The sequence below is a fragment of the Trachinotus anak genome, unplaced genomic scaffold (genome assembly GCF_046630095.1).
Source record: "Trachinotus anak isolate AG129_WGS33_773 ecotype Australia unplaced genomic scaffold, CSIRO_AGI_Tana_v1 ptg000013l, whole genome shotgun sequence".
Taxonomy (NCBI): Eukaryota; Metazoa; Chordata; class Actinopteri; order Carangiformes; family Carangidae; genus Trachinotus; species Trachinotus anak.
In genome coordinates, this window is record NW_027273864.1 from 13,733,571 (window position 1) to 13,759,132 (window position 25,562).

The 25,562-nt window shown below is 41.5% G+C and overlaps 1 protein-coding gene across 2 annotated transcripts; it reads right to left on the reverse strand.

Moving 5' to 3' along the window:
- Positions 1 to 12: 12 nt before the first annotated feature.
- rargb (retinoic acid receptor, gamma b) lies at positions 13 to 23,047 on the reverse strand. 2 transcript variants are annotated; one of them, XM_071493791.1, is made up of 8 exons: positions 22,738 to 23,047; positions 5,526 to 5,674; positions 5,113 to 5,254; positions 4,848 to 5,011; positions 4,514 to 4,690; positions 4,136 to 4,340; positions 3,741 to 3,899; positions 13 to 3,133 (listed from the first exon to the last, which is right to left on the reverse strand). In XM_071493791.1, the coding sequence occupies exons 1-8, from the start codon at positions 22,904 to 22,906 to the stop codon at positions 2,814 to 2,816; spliced, it is 1,485 nt and encodes a 494-aa protein (XP_071349892.1). In that variant the 5' UTR covers positions 22,907 to 23,047; the 3' UTR covers positions 13 to 2,813. The 2 variants fall into 2 exon arrangements, with proteins under 2 accessions (XP_071349892.1, XP_071349893.1); XM_071493792.1 differs by lacking the exon at positions 22,738 to 23,047 and adding an exon at positions 16,008 to 16,570.
- Positions 23,048 to 25,562: the final 2,515 nt, after the last annotated feature.

Consider the following 25,562-nt stretch of genomic DNA (forward strand, 5'->3'; position numbering starts at 1 on the left):
GACACTGAGAGGTCTGAGAACAAAAAGCGCCTTTATAAAAATACAAGAAAGACAACAACAAACAACAAATGAGCAACAATATGCAACAAATTAGACTAAGAAGTATTAATTTTTCATAAAAATATAAAAACAATAACAGATCAGCCTAGGCTTTGTGTGTGTGTGTGTGTGTGTGTGTGTGTGTGTGTGTGTGTGTGTGTGTGTGTGTGTGTGTGTGTGTGTGTGTGTATCAGAGCTATTTTGATATAATTCAAATTGATACAGAACTCATGAGGTGCCTGAATCCCTGAACACAAAGACAAGTTATTTGCACACTACAAAGTCTGTGTTTATAAAAAGTAAGACATCTGTTAAAAAAGACACAACGACAACAAAATATATAAAATACAGAGATAAAATGGTTCCAGCTTCAAAGGTAATTTGGGATCATGAAATCTCCCACAATTCAAAGTGAATATATTTCACATCAATGACATTAATAGAATTTTATTCATTAATAACTTTGATTTTGTTTTGTCCAAATGTAAATGTAATGTCTATCTTTGGCCTTTTTTTTATTTACCCACATGCTTTGTATAGAGCTTTGGCCTCTGCGGTCTCTTCCAAGGCCTTTTTATTGCACCAGCTCAAATTTGAGAAAAGAAACAGGTTAAAGAAAACAGATAAAAGAAACAACTTATTATGAAATATCATGGTTATGTAATGTAGAAACATCTTTAAATACTAAATAACATAGTATGTATAATTAGCTGATGATGTGCAAAATATTGACTGTGTGTGTGAGACGGAGGAAGAGAAACAGAGTGAGAAAAAAGACTTGATAACCCCAGTCACATGGTTGTAATGTTTCTATTCTGTAGTAGTTAAATCACAATTCAAGAGTCTAAAATGGTTTCACTGTTGACTATTTAATACTTAGAGCTAAAGACCCATCTAACTCCAAAACTACCGGTGTATTCCCACAATGGTTTTACTGCTGAACACTTCAAACTTCTGTTGTGATGTTTTGGTGCCATGGAGGACAATGGCTGATGGAGAATCTTCTGATGGAGTCCAATAAGACTCAGATTGTGTCTCATTACACAAATAATGACAATTTTACACATTTTGCATTAAAAAGTTCTATTGTCTCAATGGAAAAACAAATTATAGGTATTTATTTTACAAAATCCACGTTTTTGCATCACTCATTGGGTACAGCACACATAAACACACATCATTTGAAACTATAGTCCTATGCTTCAGAGGGCAGGTCACCCAATGTCAATTAATTGTTTTGTTGATTATGTTGGACGGTTGCAACCTAAAAGGTGTGAAGTGCAATACTTATTGCTATTTTGGTGATTTTTGATCAGCTTGCATCAGTGTCCTACTGTTCACCAGAAGGGGAACCGTTTCTTTGAAATCTTTTGTGTGCATTTATAAGATACTCTTAAATGCTCACTGTGGATTATGGCGTTGACAGTATGACAGTCACATCTTTACAACATCACTCTGTGTATTGGTAAATGCTCTCAGTTACACACTCATGCACACACACACATACACACCTGAGGTTTTCTCTTAAGTAAACTGCTTTTAATGATTTGACTCACACTTACAAAATGAAGATCTTATGGCTTACCTGTACCTGGCTGCTGATTGAAGGCCGATTACAGCACAGTCAGCAGCTTCAGTTTTTAATCATTCCTACTCTTTGATGTAAGATTTGTTGTTGAAGATGGGGAAGTTACGTCAGAGCATTCACACAAACAGTTTTCTGAGAAAATACTCTACTGACAGGTGAGACATTGCCCTGATAGAATCAACCTGAGCTTATGTGTGAGCTGACGTTAAATCTACACTTTAATTATTAGTATTTTTTAAATTATTATTATTGTAAGTGTTTGTTTTGTTGAAAGGTGAAGATATGTTGCTGTATTTGTTTTGCATCTTTGTCAGAATCTCATTTGGATCAAAAGCACCAGAGTTGTAAATACATTATTATTCTCTTTCAGCTGTTACAACCATCAGAGATTTTCATGAATTAGTAGGCTAACTTACACACCATGTGCTTGTCACATTGTGAGTTTGAGTCCTGCTCATGACCTGCTCTCGCTTTGCTATTGCTCGTTCCTAACTTTGCTATTGCTTTTGTGTCCAATAAAGCAGAAATGCATAAAATTAAAGAGTTTAAAAACAGATATGTCCAGTCAAATATGAGCAGGACTGAGTGAAAATATAAAAAAACAAACAAAAAAAAAAGTCCAACAAACAAGCATAAAGACTTAACAGAAATGTGTACATGCTTACGAAAACCGTACAATAAAAAAATAAGTTGCATATCTCTGAATAGTAATAAAAGGAATTTTGAGAAGACATTGGCGGCAAATGGACACCACATAGAGTTCTGTTGTTGTTACAATGTATTTTTACCATCAATTTTATACAAAGCATAGCCCTTATAGATAGCGGAGGAGTGCATTTTCTTCTGTCTACCACCTCTTCTTCCTCTCTGTGTGGACAAAACACTTTTGAAATATCTTTTAGACAGTCAGTCAGTTTTTTGGCACAGTGATTTTAAATGGTGCTCTCCTCAACCCACTGATATTTAGTGCTTTTGCTTCTCCCATTCCATGTTTCTTATGCTGAACTGAACACATTTTAATTTCAGTCCAGTATATATACAGTATATGTAAAGATGCGCTGTATGCAACACGTTGTTGTATAAGAGCCTAATTCTGTGAGGTTTTTTGGAGACATTGCTGGGCAAGGGCTCAGTGATGTGGAGGAGGAAGCAGCGTCATCGTGTCTCTCTCACTGTGTTTTCCCAGTCACACCTTTCTTTTGCACACTGCCGCCGCTGCCGCCACCTCCCCCCACGGCTCCCCATCACTGTCTGCCCCTCGCTCTTTCTCTTCATCCCAGTAGTCATCCTCTTCCTCTTCCTCTTCCTCCTCGACGGCGGACTCATATGTGGCTTTCTCCTCTTGCTTGATGGCTTGAATAGCGGGGGGAGCAGGAGGAGCCGCGGCAGCGCTGTCCCCTGAGTCACTGCTGTCTTCGAAGGCCTCAGGGTTCTCCAGCATCTCCCTGATCAGTGGAGGCATGGGCCCTGGAATCTCGGTCTTTAGTGTGATGGCTCTTTCTGCACCTACAGCAGGCACATGCATATTTAGTAAATTGTTATGGTATAAAAAGAGGAGGAGGTCTCTCAAACATTGTGTCATTTTTCACTTGGGAGAGGCTTGAAATCACTGACAAGTTGATCCCATTTTAGGAGGACAATGCCTCTGCCCTGCCATTTTCACCATTTATGCAGATGATGGTGTAGTCTCTCTGACAGAAATATTTTGCAGATACAATCTTAGGATACAATTAAATTAAATAATTTTATTTTTATTACTCATCATCTCTTTTCTAAAAATATTTTATGTCTCATTTGGGATGAAACCCTTCTCCAAGATCTCAAAAGTGACTTAGGCTGGATTTTATTTGAAATTTTTTTCATACTAATGCCAGTACAAGAGCACGATACTGATACCAAAATAATCAACTGTTAACTTGTGAAGACAAGTCGCCATACCAGAACTTTGTCTTAAAATGGCAATTGTCCAGACATCTGACATAATTTGAAGTATTTTAAAGTGGCTAATACTCTGTGCTACAAATGCATTTCAGTCTGCACCAGAAAAAGTGTTGAGGTTTGATAGCCAGCTCTACTCTTAACTGTGGTTGTGACATTTAAAGCCTCAGCTGACCTTTGGTGCTGATTCCTCGGAGGTCTGTGACTTTCATCAGCATACGTGGAAACATATGAGGCTTGTTTGGGCGTCTGCGGCGGGTGTAGATCTTCAAAGCCTCCAGCAGAGGCTCCTGCAGCTTGTCTACCTTCGCGGGCTCTTCTAGGTCCATACGGTCTGAGAGAGTAAGAGGGAAGTACCAATGTGAAGAGGGAATATTAAGAGTAACAGCACACAGGATGATAGAAAGGGAACTGCAAAACAATGAGACAAATTAACACTTTTAAAAGCTTTAAGATACTGGCTGATTTCTAAACTATGAAATTATCTTGGTTATGGTTCCTTTCCATCAACGACTCCATGACTGCAGGTGGAGATGATGTCAAGAGAAACAAATCAGAAGCCCAGATTACCTCCACAGATCAGGCAGATGGCACTGAGCAGCCCTGTCTCTGTGTCGTCCATCTCCAAAGGCAGCAGCTGACCAGCGAAGGCAAACACCAAGTCTGTGAGTGGACCAAAGCCAGCATTATGCATCTGTGTCCTGTTCAGAGTCAGGCCATCTGAGAAGGTCATTGTGTCCTGTTCTGGTGTGTAACGAGTGCATATCCTCAGCATCTATAGATACAAAAGAACATAAGTGGGCATTTAGTAAAATAAAAGCTGTTCAGAGTCACATTTTTGTATCATATTGACAAGTTAATCAGCATGACAAATGAGAAAGTGTTAGGGAGGTGGAAGTGGTGGGAGGGGAAACGATTGAAAGAATAATAAGAGCATGTGGTTGGTACCAGGATGTCCAGACATGCAGATTTGAGGAGGGTGATCTGGTCAGCGATGGTGAGCGAAGTGAAGCCTGGTAGCCGCTTGGCAAACTCCACAATCTTTATAATGCACTTAGTGGAGAGCTCACTGAACTTATCCCACAGGCCCAAGTCCAGCTGTACTCTGTGGTCAGCACTTGAATTCTGGGAGAGAGACAGAGGAACACTTGTGTCTGTGTGGCTGTGAAAAGTCCATAACTGTGTTTGTCTTCCTGGCAAAGCGGTGAGCTAACGCTAAAGTGGATTGTGAGTGTTTCGGGGTAGATGTGATTATTCATAAAAAATAAATAAATAAACTCACTGTGGTGTATTTTCCTAGTTGGCACAGAGATGGGAAGGTCTCCTGGTGAGCTTTGCTGACTTTGTTAACTAGTTCCTCCAGCTCTCCACTCAGCTCATAGTTCTCTGGCAGCACCACCTCCTCCTTCACATCCTTCTTTTTTTTGTTCCTGTCATTACGCACCGCTGCAGGGAAACACAGGAAGTACAATCCCTTGTACTTTAAGCCATTTTTTGATCGGTGAAGGATAATTTTTCCAGAGCCGCTTGCTGTCCTAGATACTCACCTTCTTTGGACATGCCAACCTCAAAGCACTTCTGCAGCCGACAGTACTGGCAGCGGTTGCGGGTCACTTTATTGATTTGACAGTTCTTGTCTCTGTGGCAGGTATACACCATATTCTTCTGAATACTGCGTCTGAAGAAACCCTGAAATCGATAAAAAGAAAATGTCTTGTATACTGTACACTGCTGGTCACACAGAGGAAACTGTATTGCACTGCAGTATTAGTAAGAATACACTAGAGGGCAGCTTAACAACAGCAAACATTATAGCTATGCAGTCCTGACATCTGTGTCCAGGCTCTAGCTGAACTTTAGGTTCTCACTCTGGCCTTCTTTTTAGTGGACATCAGCTGTTCACATCATACATGTCCTGTAAACCCTTTCTATGGCGAAATGCATCTCTGGCTTCGTTTACCTTGCAGCCCTCACAGGAGCTCACTCCATAGTGATAACCAGATGACTTGTCCTGGCACACAAAGCAGGGTTTGTAGACCCGAGGAGGAGGAGGGGGAGAAGGAGAGCTGGGCACCATCTCCTCTGAGCTGGTGCTCTGGGTCTCCACCGCTGCAGACATAGGAAGAAAAGAAACACCTTGTTTACAGAAGTTCTTAAAGTCTTTGAAACTATGATGAAAGCTAATACAACAACTGATTAAGAGAGAGTGGTCAACAAACAACCCCCGACCCCATGCAGGCCACCCCTTGGAGCCAGAAGGCAAGCTCAAAGGCAGACATTTTTAAGAGAAAAAGGAGGAGAGGGGGGGACACTGCTGATTGACAGCCTTAAAAGAGACACAATTAGCTGATGGCCAGATGGCCCTGCTGATAAAATGCTGATTGGCAGCTGAGATTTGATTGGCTTCTCCATTTACTGGTGAGTGGGGGAGCAACATACCTCTGTTGACTTTTTGACTGACATCTGAATTTTTGTGTCTGCGTGTGTGTTTGTGTGCACACACACACACACACACACACACATGCACAAGCTCACATTTTTATTTGAAAGGCTGTCCAACCAGACCTGCCTATATACCTCCAGCCCCATGTGAACAAACAGAGGCGGGATGTTTATGAGACTCGGCTGTCTCCCTCTGTTCCTTCCCGCTGTCTCTCTACAGAAAATGGCACACTGTATAACACCATTTGCCGGCCACAGGCAAAGTCATTCAACTGCTGCTAATGAAAACGTTCAAAACAAACAGTGTAAAACAGATGCAGACACAAGAACATCCAGCTGATTAAAACTGTGGTTCCTTACACTCAGATTCAAACAGAAGAGTACAGCAGCAACACGCCTGGTACAGATTTAAAGGTGATGACTAAAGAACAACCAGATTCCTTCAAACATGCCTTTCAACTTTCACCTTCAGTAACCCCAACTTCACCTCCCTCTGCCCACTCCCACCCCCACTCCCTTGTTTCCTGGCCCTAAATTCCTCAGTGCAGGCTGGACAGGGTTTAATAGTTGCCCAGGCTCATAAGCAGGCCCTATAAACGTTGTGTCTGAGATGGGAAGGAGGCCCCCGGCCAGGCTGACGGTCTCTTTATTGGGATCCAGTCACCTTGGGCAGCTATTCACATCAACAGCTCCATCCTTGGATCCCTTCCTAGTAAAAATAAAGAATCTGGGGTCAAAAACCCAAAGTCACAGCCCCTCCTGTCACCTTCAATGGATAGCACAGGACTGAACCAAATGTGGCCCCCACCCCACCACAGCAACCCCAACCTGAACCCACAGCTTGTCATTAACAAGAGTGGTAAGGTTTCAAAAAACAGAGAGGCAAAGGCACAAAGGAATAATCTAATAAAAACAGAGAGTGGAAAAATGAAAAGAGAAAGAAAGGGAGAGAAGGAGGTGAGGTAGAGGACAGAAACTTCCCAGTGGCCGAGAGGTTAAATAAAATCCTGACCATTTAACTTTGACCTTGACTGAAGAAGGCCATTACTAAGTACATGAGCAGCAGCTTCAACATCTACAAATGTGCTCAAATATGACGCAACATTCAGTTAATCATGAGGTGTTTTCAGAAACTGAGAAATAAAACCGTGTTTTTAACTTGATATTCATGTGTTGTGCATGTACCTGGTTTTGACATAGTTATAGGTCTGTAATTATTCAAAGGAAGTGTGTGTATATGACTCACTGGGGACACTGTCTCTCTCAGTGAGCATAATCTGAGATGGAAATACAAAACACACCAACTGGGATCCCCACACACCACCAGCCATTCATTTTTTTGATGACGTGTGTGCATAAATTTGAATATTTCTGTTGTTGTTTTAAAGCCCCTCTGTGAACTTGAACAATGCTGATGTCATTTCTAACTTGCGCAGAGCAAACACAGGTTTTCAGGCCTTCTTAAAACATGGCAACTTAAAACATAGATGGATTGGGCTGACATTAACACTAAATTATTCCATTTATTTCCCACATTCATGTAATGTCAAATAACTGCCATTCTGGTGGCAGCCACTGTTCAGTTGCCTAATTTGTTATCAAAACTGCTGACCTCTTTATTTTGCTTTGTAATAAATGTTATTCCCTCCCAGTAGAGGCATTTCACAACACTGACATTTAACAGTTAGTGATTTCAGCACTTCCTAACAAAAATCCAGAACCAAACAGTTGGCATTTCCTAAATTTCTTAATGTTTACATGCTGAATTGTTAAAATCTTTTTTTGTTTTTTGTTGTTAAAACAATTTTTTTTTTTTTAGGAAGCATGTACAAAATCATGTTGTCTCACTTGTGAAAATGGCTGACACTTTGAAAATGATGCAAGATGAATACAACTGAATACAGCTTGATGGACAGGAAATTAAGCTGAAACTAATAATAACTAATAACTAATAACCAGAACTACACTTAAACCATTCATAGCAAATATACCAAACGTTCCTTTGTTCAGTTTTTGTGACCAGTTACATTACTCACATTTTCAAAGAAGCAGCTACGTTTCAAGAAAGACACAACTGGTTTCCAACAAGAGAGAGCAGCCAGAAATAAACAACAACTGGCCCAGCAGTGGTGATGCATTATGATGAAAAAAGACTGATGGATTGAGCTACAGTCCTTCAGTGAGGATTTGTCTTGTATGATAGTTAATTGACTATCTTTGAGTTCTGGGCTGTAAATGAGACCAAATAGTCATTATGAAACCTGAATCTTGAGTTACAGGAAACTGTGACTGGAATTTTTTGCTATTTTAAAACCATGGACCAAATAGATGTTAATAAAAACAAAGTTCCTTAGAGTCGTGCCTGCCCACTATTTTAAGCACTTTCTACAAAAAGCTGTAAATAACATGCAGTGCGCTCCAACAATAAGTGAGTTGAAATTGTTCTAAGTATGCTGGAGAAAGTATCATGTTGCCTACACAGATTTATGAGTAAACAAAGACCTGCTTGATGAGCAGGGGGTACTACATACTATAATGTAGTCAGTTTTGGGGCATTAGAGCCCAGGTGTGGAAGGTAAAGTGAAAGGGGGTGGAGCTGAATGAGTGGCACTGAAACTTGATCGTTGTTTTCTGTTTATATAGTAACACTGACAATGTAAAAGCGGCCCTGAGAGAACAAGTGGAAAAGTAGCTCCCACTGAAACGGAGACGCTGCATCTGGCGCCAGGAGAGAGGTAGTGACTGACAGCGTCTGAGGATGAGGGCGAGGAGGGATGTGACTCACGAAAAGCATGAGGGAGAGAGACAGGGTGAGAGACACTGGGCTGAGGGCAATGAGAGAGAGGGAGGAGAGAGAGAGAGAAAGAGAGAGAGAAGAGGGGGAGGAGGGGACTTTACCTGGCGTGGAGAAAGAAGGAGAGGAGCCAAAAACTGTCAGCAGCTGTCATCACCCTGAACTGAGCTCAGCCTCAGCGCCTCAGCCTGAAAGAAATACCTCCCTCTTCTTAACTTACAGCTAACCCCTTAGCGTGTCACAACATCAATCAGCACGCCGCTAATGGACACAGAAGGGACAGGATGACGTGTGTGAATCAGCTTCATCAGCTACCTTGATATGTCTACTATGCAGGACTTCACATGCAATCGAAACTATAAATCTAAACTGGCATATGATGCATTTTCCACTCTGGTTTTTCAGTGTCCTCTAGAAGGCCCATTTTCCCTTTTTCTTGAAATTTGAACTTCATTTAATTAAAGTGTTGCTACAGGAAACTCCACTTCTAGCTCCTATCCCCTGTACGATAGGGCTCTATTTTCTGTTATTCCTTCACCTGATCTCTTCAGTTTGTGTGTGTCCGTCCCACCTTCCTCCTCTTACATTTACTCACTGTTTATTGTCAGACTAGCACATCCCTGTTTAGACAACAGAAGCCCCTCTGAAAGCAGAAACCGTCCTTATCAGCTCTGATGCCCGAGTGTCTTGAAACTCAAGGACTCAAGGTGTCAGTCCTCAGCAGAGTTTTACTGAACTCGGAGAAGCGGATGTTTCAACAGCACAGAACTGATCTGTCAGTCTGTATTGACAAATACATGAGAAAGAATACACAGTGACTGACGCCATGTGTCATCGAGCTACAGCTGTTTGAATTTTATAGCCTGAATGTACATATAGTACACAAACACCCGAACACAGTGAGCATGTGGTTTGTTTTACACTGATGTTGAAGGTTTTTCCATTCCTCTTGGAGAGGCTGTGTGGACGACACGGTGTGACATATGGCCTATAGGGCCTTTCAGCCTGGCTCAAGCTGCCAACATCGCACATCTCATTGAACTAGACTTTGGCCTGGGGGCTCCACAGAGCCTCACACTACAGAGGAGTGGAGGATAATACTACGAACAAAGAGTTTAATAGTGACTAAACTATAGCTTTAATCATTTTTAATTTGTTCTTGCTCTGAGCGAGGGCAGAAATTTGAGAAATACTTGTGACTCGGTTAATTGTGAAAACACAGGAAAAACTCCAAAGACAGCAGAAGCACAGTTTTGACTCATATTCTTGACGCGTATTCTTTCACACAGAGTCCTCACATGATGAATGAAATGGATGGCGAATTCAGTTTTTACATAACTCACTAAATGTTCAGCAGCATGCTGTGGAATGTGCGTGTGCTTGTGAATATGTGTGTGTGTAGGCTGCTGCATGGGACCATGGGTCGAGTGGACAGCATATGATGGTTCTCAGTGTGACTTTGAGCACAACAACGCTGGTGAGGAGAGAGGGCAGGAAAACAGAGGAGTAAGTGTCCTTCATGATTGAATGGCCATCACACAAAGATGTCATGGTTAAGTTGATTTCAAAGAGAAAAGGTGATGCAACTAGTAAATAGAGTAGTGCTTTGGTGTATATTTTACATTATAAAATGAATGGGTTATGCTTAAAGTTACTGTACTCAGTTGTAATTCATGAGCAGATAAACAGTGGGGGAGAGTTTCCACCTCAAATATGCTGAGTGAGTAATTACCACGACAGCAGGGAGGAGATGGGGGAGACCTGAGTGACAATCTCTTTCATCAGCTGTTCTAAGTTCAATACCAGCCCCCCCTCCCCCCAGCTCAACCCTGACTAATAACCCTCTTCCCCCCTCTGTCCTCTCCTGCTTTCCTGCCCTGGCAGGAGGAGGAGCCCTTCCTGTCACTGGCAGCGCCTTTTAAAGGAAAGGCTGTGAAGACCAGGCTACTGTCCAGGAGATGGCTCCATAAAAACAGCAGCACCAAACACTTATAAAAAGGAGGGACACACACACACACACACACACACACACACACACACACTCATATAGAAAAACAGAAATCCTGGACAAGCTGCAAACTTTTAAAACAGTCCCTCCAGTTTCAGACGTACTGAAAACATTTTGGACCAGATGAGCTTAAAATAATTAGTCAACATCACTCAGCGGAGCTTGACCATGTGTGATGCGAGGCAAGGTTTTGCTGGAAAACAACATTCATGTTCTATTTAGTTTTTTTTCCCCATGGTCATGGAGTTTAGCTTTGTCTGCAGAGCAGGGGGAGGGTGTGTTTATGGGACAGGTTGTTAAATCTGGGTTTGCCCTTCCCATTCACCATCATACATACAATGCACCCTTTCTTTTTTAAACACAGAATAAACCCAGCTTTCTATTGTTTTGATATCAGAGAGTCAGAATCAGCTTCCACCTCCATACTGGGCACCTTCAATATAATACCAACATGGAGCCAACATGGCCCCTCAAAAACATCCAGTGCCACTGACCTCAGGATTTTACACTGTTAAATTAAAAGCTTTTTGGCATGAAAATAAATAAATAAACGGATACTCATGTAAGTCAATGAGATGAAAAGTTTAGTCCTGTTATTTACTGTATAATAAGATATATCATGAGAGTTTGATGGTCTAGTTGTAGTTTTTTTTGGGGTAATTGACAAATAGTTCATAAGACACACAAACAGCTCATAATCATCAAAGGCCGAACTCAGCCAAAGTTAATGTGCTGTGGTGGAGTCTTCACAATTGGAGACAAGTTCGAACACGGCCCTCTGAACCTCACAAGTTGTTGGTTTCAGGCTGTTTGACTCAGGGACATTCGCCAATCAGCAGCCTGGGACTGGTTCTGCTCCTGCAGCTGTTATAGTTACAGCTGTTGTTACTTTGATTGCAAAAATATCATATTCTTATCATTTTACATCTGAAATTCAGCTCAGTCAGATCGACACATCATTTATCCATAACCTATTTGTCATGCGCACATTCCCAGCAGATGAGTCAAAGGTAACTGCAATATATTAACATGCAAACTGTAACTTGATTACTGAAAATAACCAGATTAAAGTAATAATTTGATTACAGTGTTTGCATGATTCTCAACAACTGAATAGTCTGACAAGACATGATCTGTCTGATAATCTTGTTTATGGCCAGAGTGTGGGGCATGTGGCAGTCCACAGGAAACATCTTACTGATGCTGCAAAAAAACAGAAGGAAATTTAATTAGATTGAAATGTAGTCTCGTCTGGTGGTCACAGTTTTATTTTTGTGTACTTTTTGCCTTGATGCAAATTCTTTTACTTGCTGGGGTGGACTGTAACCTGAAATATTCTGTGATTACACAGGCACATTCTCACACGAAAGGAAATCAGATATAGATAGCAGTTATACAAATGTAATCTAAATCTGTTGATTGAGTTATTTAAAGTAAGAGAAGCTGGACAAGTAGAGTAGATGCAACAATAAGTATTGCTGCAGAGGCACTCTTTTCTTTTCTTTTTGAGTGAAAGTCGGTGTAAAATCAATGAGTTTAATGTAAAATGATTCCTCAGAAGCTGATAATACGCAGGTTAAGATACATTTTGGTTGTGTTTTCTTGTCCTCACTCCACAGACGAGTTCAGTCCACTCAGCATCTAAAGCAACTAAAGAGAGTACATTTTCCAGAACACATAATAATAGCATCGCTCTTTCTTTCTCAGTATAGCTATAACAATTGCCTTAACCTAGTACACACAGGGGTGGGCAAAGCGGTTTTATTGCAGCTATAAGAATCTGCTTTAGTAGAGATGATCACACACACTGTACTTGAATTTCCAGGTCTGCAGAGGCTGTTGTTTAGACTTTCTTTCTCACCAGTGCTGACACAATGACAGTTAGGGAGAGACAGCCCACAGGCATCCAGATGCTCTGTCGAGTGGCTCTGCCAGCAAGTAATTCATAACCTAATGACACAGATTTGTACATTTTATTAAAGACTAGTGATACTGGTGCAGGTCCAGCCAAAATAGTTAGCTGAGCCCCTCCTGGTCTAAGAAACACACCAAACAGACCTCCTCTGAAACTACTTATCTTTTATCTTATACAAATCTTCCTTCTTTATCAGCTATTGGCAGTAACAGCGTCTCCCCATTGTATTATATGAGCTGTTCTCCTCCTATGTGATGATATGATGGCCCATTGTTAAACTAGCTTTGAAGAGGCTATTTAAAGAGAAGAGGGTGCCAGAAGAAAAAGCAGATTATCACTGAATGAAGAAGAGAGCATTTCCCCTCAAGGCCTGTAACACCAAGAGCTGGTGTCATCCCTCCACTCAGCCCTCGCCCTCTTTCAACTGCCCATGCCCCTCCGCACCACCTAATCTCTTAATTGACCCTTTGTAATTGTAATTGTATCATTAAAAGCTCTTGGTTACACAACACAAGGCATGTAAGATGAGCTATGTGTGAGCAAAGACTAAACACTACACATTATTGCTGGGAGGGAACACACACACACACACACACACACACACACACACAGATACACATTATTGGAAGGGAGGATGAAGTGTAGGAAGTGGGGATCTTCAAAAGAGGAGGCAAACAAATGTCACACAGAGGAGAAACTCTCCCCCACTGCACGAGAGGCTGCGTGACAGAGAGAGCGGACAGACTTTGGCATGTCCCTGCTCCCTTTAATGCCTCCTGACGTTGAAACAAAGGACGGCAGAGAGGTGCTGAACTGCCTCACATAAAAAACACAGGAAAAGATGACCCCCCCCCCCCCCCCCCCCTCTCTCCTTGTTTAAGACAAGGAGAGAAAGCATGTGTCAAAAAGACACGGGGGCCAAAATGCTGTCAGGAATTTACCATCTTCACATGAAACAAGTTTGCTGGAAGCAATGCGGAAGAAGCAAACTAATCATTTTTGTTAACTTTCCAGTGAAGGCTACTGATCAGCTATGCAGTTTATGGGATCATGCCTTCACTGCAGTCACAATCCTGCTGGTGTCAGTTTAGCAGATACAGTTTTGGTTTGGACAATAAACTGAAGGTGTCAGTGTGAAAGAGTCAGCGGCGATTTTCTTTCACAAGGGGCAAAATAAAAGAAAGCTGGTGAATTAATTACAGTGGCAAATGACTGGGACTCAAGGGCTCAACCACAATATTTATAGTCCCTTAGTCAGACTGAAATTACAGGAAATATAAAATCTTGGAATGAATGAGTTAAATGGTCACTATACCCAGTTTGAGAAAGAATATACTATTACAGTGTAATAGCAAAACCCATCATTTGGTGAAAAAATGTGCAGCTGTTTCAAGGATTTTTTCATTATTGAATGATGTACCTATTATTTTCTCAGTTAACTGATTACTCATTTGGTCTGTAGCAATAAAGGTCCAGAGGATAAGGTGATATTTTCAAATGTCTTGTTCAACCAAATCCCTCAAATGTTCAGTTTACAATGACATAAAACTGAGAAAGTCAAACTGGAGAAGCTGCAGTCTGAGAAAAGTTGGAATTTCTGCTTGAAAATGACTGAAACAATTCATTGATCGAAGCAGTTGCTGTTTATTAACTAATCAGTTAAGCAGTGGGATCTGAAATCTGCCGGTTGAGCTTATGCTTAAAAGAAAATCAGTCGAGTCAAAAGCTCTGCTGTTGAAAAAACAAAAAATAAATAAAGGTATGAATGTCAAATGTAAGTAACACCTCTTTGTATGTTACTGTCCATTAATGTTAACAGGTTATTCAGACTCCACTCCCCCCCACCCCCTACACACACACACACACACACACACACACACACACACACACACACTAAAAACCCCTCTGGTCAGTCAGTGAATATCTTTTTGGGTCTCTTGTGCATTTTCTTTGCTGATCCCAGACCTGCAACCTTCACAGCTAAAGGAAAAGAAACTAAGCTGATTTTTATATAAAGAAAACATGATTAATGACCATTTGTGGACGTTTGTCTTTCGGCCTGGCATCTGGCGAAGCTCCTTAGCGAGTTGAGACAGGTCCTGCTGTGGTGTTTGTCATCCTGACTGCTCATGCATCATCATTAGAGAGCACTGTGGACTTGACAGCGCTTGATGCCCTGGTATCTAAATAATTACTAAGATAAATAGACTCTAGGTGCTCAGTGGGGACGTCCCAAACCATTTGCAGTTTGAGCACAGTCACTTTTGAGAAATAAAAATTGGGTGGCACACATGAATAGACTACAGCAAGTCAGTTTCTATAGATAGATAGAGTCAATGTTTGATTTTCCAAGCCACAAAGCCAAGTGTAATCATAGAGTCTGAAAATGGACTCCATGACAATAACAAAAGGTCTGCTCATTATTTTGCCAGATAGAGTGTATTTTTCTCATTTATCTCTGCTGTGTTTGTCTCTGTGACTGTTTCTGTGTGACACTGTATTTTAAACCCTGATGCAATATCTGTCTTTTGAGGAGCTGTGAAAAGAATGTCTAGCCGGTGGAGTTAGGAAACAGGGAGTGCTTACATGTCACGTGACTCACACTTGATCATTTAACCAACTTCTCATTTTTACAGTCTTTTTTTTTTTTTTTTTGAAGAATATCGTGAAAATGAGCTCTGGTGTTGAGCAGCCTCCTCCAGCTGCATAAACACCCACACAAATCAAATCTGTGGAAAAGCAACAGATTGCTCATGCTGTAAAATCCAGTCCAATCCAGATCATTAATATTGTCATTTCTCTCTTGTGAACTATTTGTTTCTAACTAACTGTGGCTCCGTGTTTGAGTTTATTGGCCAAATCACAACCATGTGATTTCCAGGCCCATTTGCCTTCAATCTGTCAGTGCTGTTTCTGTTTGGACGTTGGTGATTGTTGTTTTCTGGACACATCGTCGGGTCAGGTCCCACATTGTTTAAAAGGGCTGTCAATCATGTGAAGTCATTCATAAAGAAAACAAATACCACAGTGTATAAATATGCACTGCCCAACTCACTCACTCACACTCACAAAAGCACACTAAGCACATAAACAAACAAACTGCAGGGTGAGAATGGGACATAGAATCGAAAGGAATCTGACTCTTCCTGTGGAGAGAGCTCTATGATAACAAAACTAGGGCTCTGATAAGAACACACACACACACACACACACACACACACACACACACATGAACACACACAGCTGCTAGTTTTGCAGTCTGATGGACAAGTTGAGTACTCACACTGAATGCTGCTAGTCCCGGCCCAGGCGAAGGGATCCAGGCCGGAGAAGTAAGGGGTGGCCCTTCCTAGCATGCACGAGCCTTGTCCGGATACATCAAAGAGGGGCCGCGGGGCCAGCCCCAGAGCTTCCATACAGTCAAACATGCTCCTCTCAGATCACAGCAACACAACTGCTCTTGTCCTCTGCAATGGCTCTGCAGCTGAGCTAAGAGAGAGTGGCTGTAAAACTCAGAGAAAGCTTCCTGTTACTCAAAGTAACTTAATGCCCTGCTTGGTCCAGGTGTTCCCTGTCTGTCTGTCTGTCTGTCTGTCTGTGCCACTGCCCCCTGACCGCCTGTCCTGCCTCTTCCAGACTAAGTCCTCTGGATGGACTTCTGGAAGTCCTGTCTTTCTTTGCCTTGTTTCTGTTCTATAACACAAACTTCTTCTACCCTCTCTGTTCCCAGATCACTTGCTTGCCTGCCTGCTGTAACTGATCTTCCCTTCCCCTCTCGCCGGCTCTCTGGGCCTCTCACACTCCACCACAGACACAGCCAACTATCTGCATGCTCCCTCAGCAGACAGAAAGGAGGCGGGGTCGAGGAAGAAGACAAGGGAGGGACACACAGCATAAGCGGGGTGTGTACTTGCTTTCTGATTGGCCGTTCAACAAACTTTCTCTCCCGCCCTCATTTCTCCTTCAAGTTTTCCTGCTTGCCTCTTCATATTTCATATTCTGCAAATGAAAACAAACACTTCTCACCTCCCCTACTCCCTCCCTCAAATCTTTCTTCTTTCTCTTTTTTTTTTCAGCGTTAATGTTCTTTTTGTTCTGCCACAGGAAGGGAACAAATAGCCTCTCTGCCAAACAGTACAGCTCTGCCACATTGGGCAAAAAAACCCCTAAAAACTCAAACCTCACAGAGTTTGTTGGGAGCACGAAGGAAAGGTGCTGAGAGAGCAGCAGTTTAGTAAAGGTGTCAGTTTCCAAATTCTTCAGCTTTCACTGTAAATAGATGCTCTCCTGTGGTGTCTGTACAGGGAAAGTAGGATTGAGTGCCTCTCTGAAGTGACCACAGCAACATATCTGCGTACACACACACACACACACACACACCTAAAATAAATATAAATTATTATTCCCATAAGGCTACATAAACAAACAATAAACAGTGTATTAAGTACAAAAAAAAAAAAAACAAAACAGAAAAAGAAACCCATCAAACCAGCTAGCTTTACAAGCTTATTATTCACTGATAGTTTCCTGATTGCCTGTTTCCTGAAAAATAACTATGTAATAATACTTGTTTGGAAAACAGAGGCCAAGATTTGTTAGTTAGTTATGCTGAGTTTACAAGGAGCTGCTGATTTACAAGGGAAATACCTGAAAAGAACTGGCCTCTTTAAACCAAATTAAATATTAATTCATTATTTATTTTTTGTTGGAACCTTTATGCCTTACATATATTGAATCGTATGCTTGTATGTAGACACATTTTTAATTTTTTGTATGTTTCCCTTATCTTTTGGCATCTAATTGGACTTAATTAATTGTAAGTGTACCAACTGGACGCTGTCAGTATTCATCTATATTGGCGCTAAATCAGTTCTTTCCAGGGAGCTTCCAAAAAATCTCATAATTGATAGGAAGTTATTAGAAATTTACAGACTGATAAAATAAAGTGTTACAGAAGAGAAGAGAAGGGGTGCTAAACATCCATCCATTTCTACCACATGAAGTTTTATTTGTCTGTTAAAGCTTTCTCTCTTGTCCTTTTCCATTCGTTCTTGGCATGTGTGGCTCTCTAATTCAATTCCCTCAATTCAGTTCAAATGGATTCGGTTATGTTCCCTCCTGGAGCTTGTTGGACTGTGCAGTCACACTGAAGTGCGACTCTGCTGCGGGCGAACCACACTGGCCCAGAGTCTGGATAGTTTGTATACGAGACAGCCTCACCTCCTCCCTTTCCTTCCCTCGTTCAAGAGGGATGAACTCTGGAAGAAACCCCCACTGGGGCTCTAACACCCCCCTTCACACACACACACACACATACACACTGACTTCCCAACTTGTCCTGCCTGTGGCTTCATACACTTCATACTGCATTACAATTCTCTATTTTGTTTTTCTCCTTTTGTTTGTTTGTTTGTATATTAATATTTCCCCCAACACCCTGAATCCATTTTTTTTTCATTATTATTTAGAAGATAATAGGAAACATTCTTTCGGCTTTCTTTCTTTTTTCTTTTTTTTTAAACACATTTCTCTAACACAGTTCTCTTTTAGAAAGCCCCCTCCTCTTCTCGGTCTCAGTGAGTAGAGTTTTTACCTGTCTTTCACCATCCTGGCAGGCACACACTCGCACACTCACACACTTTCACACACATGCACACACACTACAATGACACACTGCAGGGAGCAGAGCTGCACAATATCAGCCTGCTGAGCTCTCTCCACACCTTGAGACAATTACCCTCCCCGCCTCGCAGCACCCTGCCCCCTGTTGCTGCTTTGAGGAAAGAGACACACAAATGCAGGGGGGGAGAATGTGAAGAAGAAGAAAAACAATGTCTCATTTTCCTTCACTTTTAACAAAAAGTAAGCTCTCTCTTGCTCTTTTAGTTGGGCAAATGCAGCCCCCTGCCTTTGAAACTTAAAACACGGGACTCCCCAGTCAGCCGTGTCCCCTTCTCACACACACACACACACACACAACCTGTAAGAAGAGCGAGTCACATTACAACTATTCACAATCAGGTTCTTCAGCTATTCATCCTGTCTTCATGTCTGACACAAACACACAGAGCTGAACAATGGCCCCTCTTTTCTTTCTCTGTCTGTGTCTCCACCAGCAGCTCCTTCAGCTCCGCCGCAGATATTTGCACAAAGTCTCATTGCGGTCATCAGCAAGCGCACAAATATAGTCACAAATGTGAGGCAAGGAGTGCAAGACTGCTGGTTTGTGATATTCATGGGTGTTGGAATGTGCAGCCTACAGAGTGGCAGTGGAAATGTGTGTGTGTGTGTGTGTGTGTTCGTAAAATGTGTATGTGCTTAAACAGAGTGCATGTGATGACAGACACAAAGAAAAACACACAAGCCTCGCTCTGTGCCTTTAGGTTCAAGTTACTAATATCACACCACACACACACTCAATACATTACAAAGAACAAGATGTGACAAGTAGAGATATTATGAAAGGACATTGTGTTCAGTGTGGAAAAATACACTTCTTTGTGATAGCGCCACAGTGAGATTTGTTCCTTTTCATGACAAAAAAATTATAATTCAGATGAGGACAGATTTTGGATGTAGAGCTCATGAAGAAAAAGACAGAAATCATTATTTCCAGAGAAATGTGAGAAATATTTACTTTCCTAAGAAAATCCAGAGATTGTATCATGTATTTACACTAATTCCAGGAAGCACTGGGCAGAAACGCTTTCACTGAAGAGAGTTCCTTGTGTGTTCACACTAATTCCCACTGCTATTAGAAAAAGAAGACAGAAATTACTGGATGATTGAATACATAGCAGGGAGCTTTTGATGTGGATATCCGCTAATTTCAAGTCCAGGGATGCTTTGAGTTTCATCTCATTAGGAAACAAAGCCCAGTTGTCCGCTCACACTGATTAGAACCCAGTTTGAATTAATTAGCAAATCCCACTTAAACTTCTACTGTAATTTTGTATAATTTTGTTCACTTTGCACTAATCAGAGATAAGTAACTTACTTTAGCTTTCCTTGATGGTAAAGCATGTGCTCATTAATTGCCTGGTTTCCTCCTCTTTGAAAATACTCAGTAAAGAAACCCTTTGCTGGCTGACAGCCACAACTAACTATCATTTTACATAAGGGATGTCAGTTCACCTGAGGGAGATAATAAAAATCATTTTTAAAATCTAGCTGATGGATAAATGTGTTTCCCACATTGTAATGTGAAGAGTGCGATGAATAAACTACCAGATAAGAGATGTAATAATAACATCTGTAAATCCCTCCTGCTCACAGTGGCTTTGTTTAAATTAAGCTGATATTAATGAGAAACTTAGCTCTGCACAAATATCTTGTGTTTGCGGACTGCCACTGGCTGAAATTCTCACCATAGTGATGTAGCAGTATACTCAGGGTGTGGTCAGTACTCTCTGTCCTATCCATCATGCTAGGTGTGGTCAGCAGTGCAACAGACCTTTAACTTCCCACCAAAGGATGCCAGTCAAAAAAAAGTTTTTTACTTTACTGATTCACGTCAATGGAATGGGGTCATTTTTTGCAGTGAATTGGACTTTGGCATGTGAACCAGAGTCCAAAACAGAGGGGCTATCTTAAATCATTAGCTGTGTTGCTACAGTTGTATTTAACCTTCCTCCGAGGGATGGTTAGTATATACTTATGTGACAGGAGTCAGGTGTATGAAATAAACTGTGTGAACTTTTAATCTTGTTTGTGAGTGAGGTAACTGTCGGTTCACTAGTGTTAGCTGTCATTTAGCAAGAGTAACTGTTTTTTGAATGAAATGATGTACAATCCTGGGAACACAGTCCAAGTGTAATAATGAAACTCAGCCTTGTAATGGCATTTTTAAGGACTGAGGAAATCAGCATCTGGAAAAGTTGATCCACAGCCCACAGATACGGTATCATGATTTTGCTCTATGGGTCAAATAACTTGGCTACAAAATCTATTTTGACAATGTTGAAATGTCAAAAGCCTAATTAATTTTATGCTCGACCCCCTTTCCTATCACACACACCCAACTACAAAGTTAAGAAATGAAACATGGTTGCCTTGTTTTGCCGTGGAACTATGATCCTACATTTGATTCCAGGCTTTTCTCACAATCTTCTCTTTCTGGCTCGTTGGCCTCAACTGTCAACTATCAGACAAACTTGAACTGTAAGTGCTTGACAGTCTTCTCTTTGCTCCTTGTTTTGTTGCATGTGACCAATTTTATTGTCATCTTTCCTGACTGACATAATGTGGCCTCTCGTGTCTTTCTGTCTCTGTCTGTGTATGTAAACATAAACACCCAGAGGCAACATGTCAGAGATGTAATCATATACTTGCTACTGCTACTAGCTCACTGAACTCCCTCGTGTTAGGCCCAAGAAGTGCACTTGTATGCACTCATACTAACTGACGGGAGTGTTCAGCAGGTATTTCTAAAACTGATGTCAGTCTTACAGGATGTGGGAGACTCCGCAAACAAGTCTCTGCGTACAGTGTTTGATTTGGACACTGTACGAAATAGGGATTAATATGAATACAAGTTGCTGGTTTGGGACATTTCAATATACACACAGCAGTCACATGTAGAAAACTTAACCTGAGGATAGTAGTGTTCATATAAACACGCTCACAGATTAAGGCTGCAGGTACCTGCATGTTTTTTCTGAAGCTGCACAAGTTGCAGTGAAAAGGATTTTGAAAAATCTGATATGTCAGGAACCTTGGAGAGTTGCGTGGTTTATGCCAAAAATGGCAATTGATGACATAAATTGATGATTTACAAATGGTTCCAGTGGCAATAAACAATGTATAATGCTTTCAGGTTTACCCTCACAGTACTGTGACTGGAGCAGAGCACACACACTTTCTCTGATCACTGCAACTCATTGAGTTTGAGTTAATATTTCTCTCTCTTATATGAATTTATAGTAAGTCCAAGTGTAGTTTGCATAACTGGAATAGCAACAGAACTCACATTACAGTAAACTAATGACGTACTGAATGCAGATCTAATGAACTAGTGCTGTGGCCCTGTAGTGTCCGGGAAACACAATTCAAGTGAAGAAGAACATAGAAATAAAGGAGAAAATATAAGAAAAGGAGTAAATACAATTTTCAGGATATTAAATATATATCTTATATGCTGAAATAATATAATAATACACCATATATCAGTATAATATAGCAGAGGAGAAACTGACCCAACTTCAGCCTGAATGGTCACAATGTTTCCAGTCTTTGTGTAAACCTCTGCAGTCACGCTCTCACTCACTCATAGTGCAGGGCAGTGGCGCCCCCTGTGACTCAAAATGGGAACTTTATCTGTCTCTGTCTAAACGCAGACTGCTTCTCCAAGTTGAAATGAAAAACAATTTAAACTTCCATAAGCCTCGTCCCTCTTTTAAGGCAATTTGTTTCTATTCTAATGTAATGAGTTGGTCCATGACAAGCAGCACATAATAAAAGAGGACCATGTTATGTTTGCTGTTTTTTCCCAGCTGTTTTCTGTTTTTTTTCTCTGCCATCTGCCTGGTTTACCACATGGAAAAACTTCTCTTCTCTTCTCTTCTCTTCTCTTCTCTTCTCTTCTCTTCTCTTCTCTTCTCTTCTCTTCTCTTCTCTTCTCCCAAAATTGTGGGGAACAAACAGGACTGGTCACATTCGGCACACTATCTTGTCATGTGCTGAGTGTGGGATTAGGAATTTTTTTTGCCTCCCATTTCAACCACAGACTACTTTCAACCCTCATGATGATTTTTTTTTTTAACCTCATTTTTATTCGACTCTGAATTAAGCTCATTGTAGGTCTCAATATCATGAGATTGTGTCAGCTTGGAGCGTCTTTATGCATCTTCTTGTGTGTTGATGAGAAAGAAACTTCTTCCTTTTTTAAGGAATCCACCAAATGGAAAATCTTACACACACACATTTTTGGGGCAGTATTCTCTATTTCAGTGCTGTATAACAAGTGTCAGCAGCTGCTTGTGTAAGTTGTGTAGAGAAAAAATTTTGTTACTCACACAATGCTGCCATTTCCTTGGGAAGGTCTGCCCCAAACCGGCCAAAGAGGTGGCTACTGGCCAGCAGGTCAAAGGGGGAGTGGCTCCTCATGGAGTTAAAGGTGAACGGGTACATAGCACGGGGGAAGCCAGTCATGTGACGCACTTGGTGCTCCCTGTTGGTTGCCATGGTGGAAAGTGCAGATGATGGTTCAGGTGATTTCTCTTCGACTGACTTGGTGTTTGCTCTTCCTATGTCCTCGTCAGGGGCCTATGGTGAGTTGGAGATGGGCCGGTGCCATTCAGCCCCGATCAGCTGCTAGCTTCTCTGCCGTCGTGCTGCAGAGAGGTGTGAGGGATGCTGAGGAGAGAGGAAGAGCCAGGGAGAGAGCGGTAACCAAGTGACCAAAACCCAACCAGGTCCAGACTCTGTAGAAAAGGAGAGAAGAGAAGGAGGAGGGGTTAGATACTGGAACCAAAGTCTGGTGATTAACTTGGGAGCACAGCGGTTTTACAACTCACCCAAATCAAATAAATCACAACAATCTATTTTTTAAAAAATCAGTCACTTTCTGCAACTAAAACAATAGTTGAAACACCTCAAAAGCGAAGTCCAGATGAGAAACAAAAAGGAAGAAGATGTAGAACAAAAAGAGAGTGTTAGACAAACAGTTGACAGAGCAGAAAAGCAGGGGGGGTGCAACACTTTCCTCCTGCTTTTTGTCTTTCTTCCAAGTAGTGCAATGATTTCAGGCAATGCCATATGATTTCAATCAGCAGAACTGTATTATAAAGGGTCTCTCTGTTCCCTCTGCAAGCCTGATTCTAGCCAGCCTGCCAGAGAACAGCCAGCCACAATATGGGTACAATTAACCCTTTACACCAACAGACACACATCACTTACTTATTACTGATAGTAACCCACATTATGAATCATCTGTGCTTCCACTGTGCTAAGGGTTTCTGGTGATCACAACTTTTTCCACCTCTTTTGTCTCATGTTGGTAGTGAGTTAAATGTGGGCAGCCCTCCCCTCTTGTTTCGCTGTGACTCTCATCCCCTTCTATGATTTCATGAGTGGGCGGAGCTCAACGCTCAGTGTTGGAGCTGTGGTAAATAGAGCTCAGCCAAAGAATGTCTTGTTGTTTTGGGCCTGCTTCAGCATGGGAATCAAACACCCAGGGTGGGTGAGAGAATTATGAATTTACAAATGTTGTCTGAGCTACTGTGTGGACATAATACACACAATCCCATTCCCCATCTCATTTGTGTTGTGTTGCACAAATGAATGCAGGTACACAAATGACGGTATGTATGGCTGCTGTAAATGACACAGCAGCCTGCCAATTACAGCGCTGCTTTAAAGGGTCGCCCTGTACCTGATTTAAAGTAAACTGTTCCACATGTGGGGGTAAAAACACACACAAAAACACACACACACACACACGTCTGAGGAGGTAGAGTGGGTCATCCACTAATCAGAGGGTCGGTGGTTTGATGCCCAGCTCCTCCAGTCCTGGTGGTGATCAAGATGCTGAACCCCAAATTACCATGTGCTATGTATAGAACAAGCACTGTATGAATGTCTGTGAAAGGATGAATGTGAGCTGTAGTGAGAGGTGCCAGAACACACACACACACACACACGCATACACACGAATGAACACAGAAACACTTGAACAATACTAACAGCCAACTATGGCATTAGTAGAACAGACTTCACATCTTCCATCTGAAAGGGCCAGTTGTGGTGTCTGGCCGTTGAGATGATGGTTCTAGTTGTTCAGGTTTTGTGATCTCTATCTTAGTTTTCTGCCCAACATGTCTTTCCAGAAACAGACGCCTAGTTACGCTCAATAATCCAGACGTCTCCTCTTTGTGAATAGTTTTCTGAGTTTTCATAGAGACTTTTTCTTCATTAGAAAGCAGCTCCGATTAAATGTGTTTCCAACCATTCACTGAGGCTGAAGGAGAAATGAGTGTTTAACATGCTTGTTGTCAAAAGGTTATTGCAGTAATAAAAAGAAATTCTGTTGTGATTTTATTATGAATTTTAGTATAAACTGCAAGGTTAGCTCATCCAAATAAAATTAAAAAAACAAACACATTTTCATGGGATGAGGTCTGGAGCACAGTGTTATGGTTTGAGCTTTTTACAGTTTTTCTGAATTGCACTAACTTTAGGTTAGGTTGCTGAAGTTTGAAAGAAACAATGGAGGAAAATAATCTGAGAGGTAGAGGAGGAAGAGTGCATGTAAGCAGAGGAAGAGGGGGAGGAAGACCAAGACCAAGACCATGAACACTAACTTCAGATTCGAGCAAGTGTAATAGACCATATTCTTGCTCATGGAATGATGATGAGGGACACAGGACAAAGAGTACAACCCAATCTCAGCAGATTGTCTGTGGCCACCATGGTGAGGAGATTCAGAGAAGAGAACAGTTATATACAGTTTTTTTGTCATTAAAGGTTTACACCAGGGAAAACCTCCTACAGGCTGTAGAATTGGTCTGTGGTGAAATAGTGTAAGTGTGGAGTCCTTCCAGGGCTGGATCCAGCACACCAGGGGGTTTCCCCCCCGTTGGCTGGCTTGAGAGAATAGAGCCTGTGATGTAGACGAAGTCCTCTCCAGTACAAAGGTGTGATGCTGCAACTAAATGAATCACCTCTGGAGTTTGATTTTGCAGTTACGTTTACAGCGTAATGTGCTTTTCATATGTCTTTGTCCTTTTCCCCTTTTTCTGCACTGACATTTCACTGTTTCTAAGTGCTGAATCCAGACATTCAATACTGTATTGTTTGCAGTACTTAAAGTAGGCAACACTGTAACTGTTACTGAGTTGTA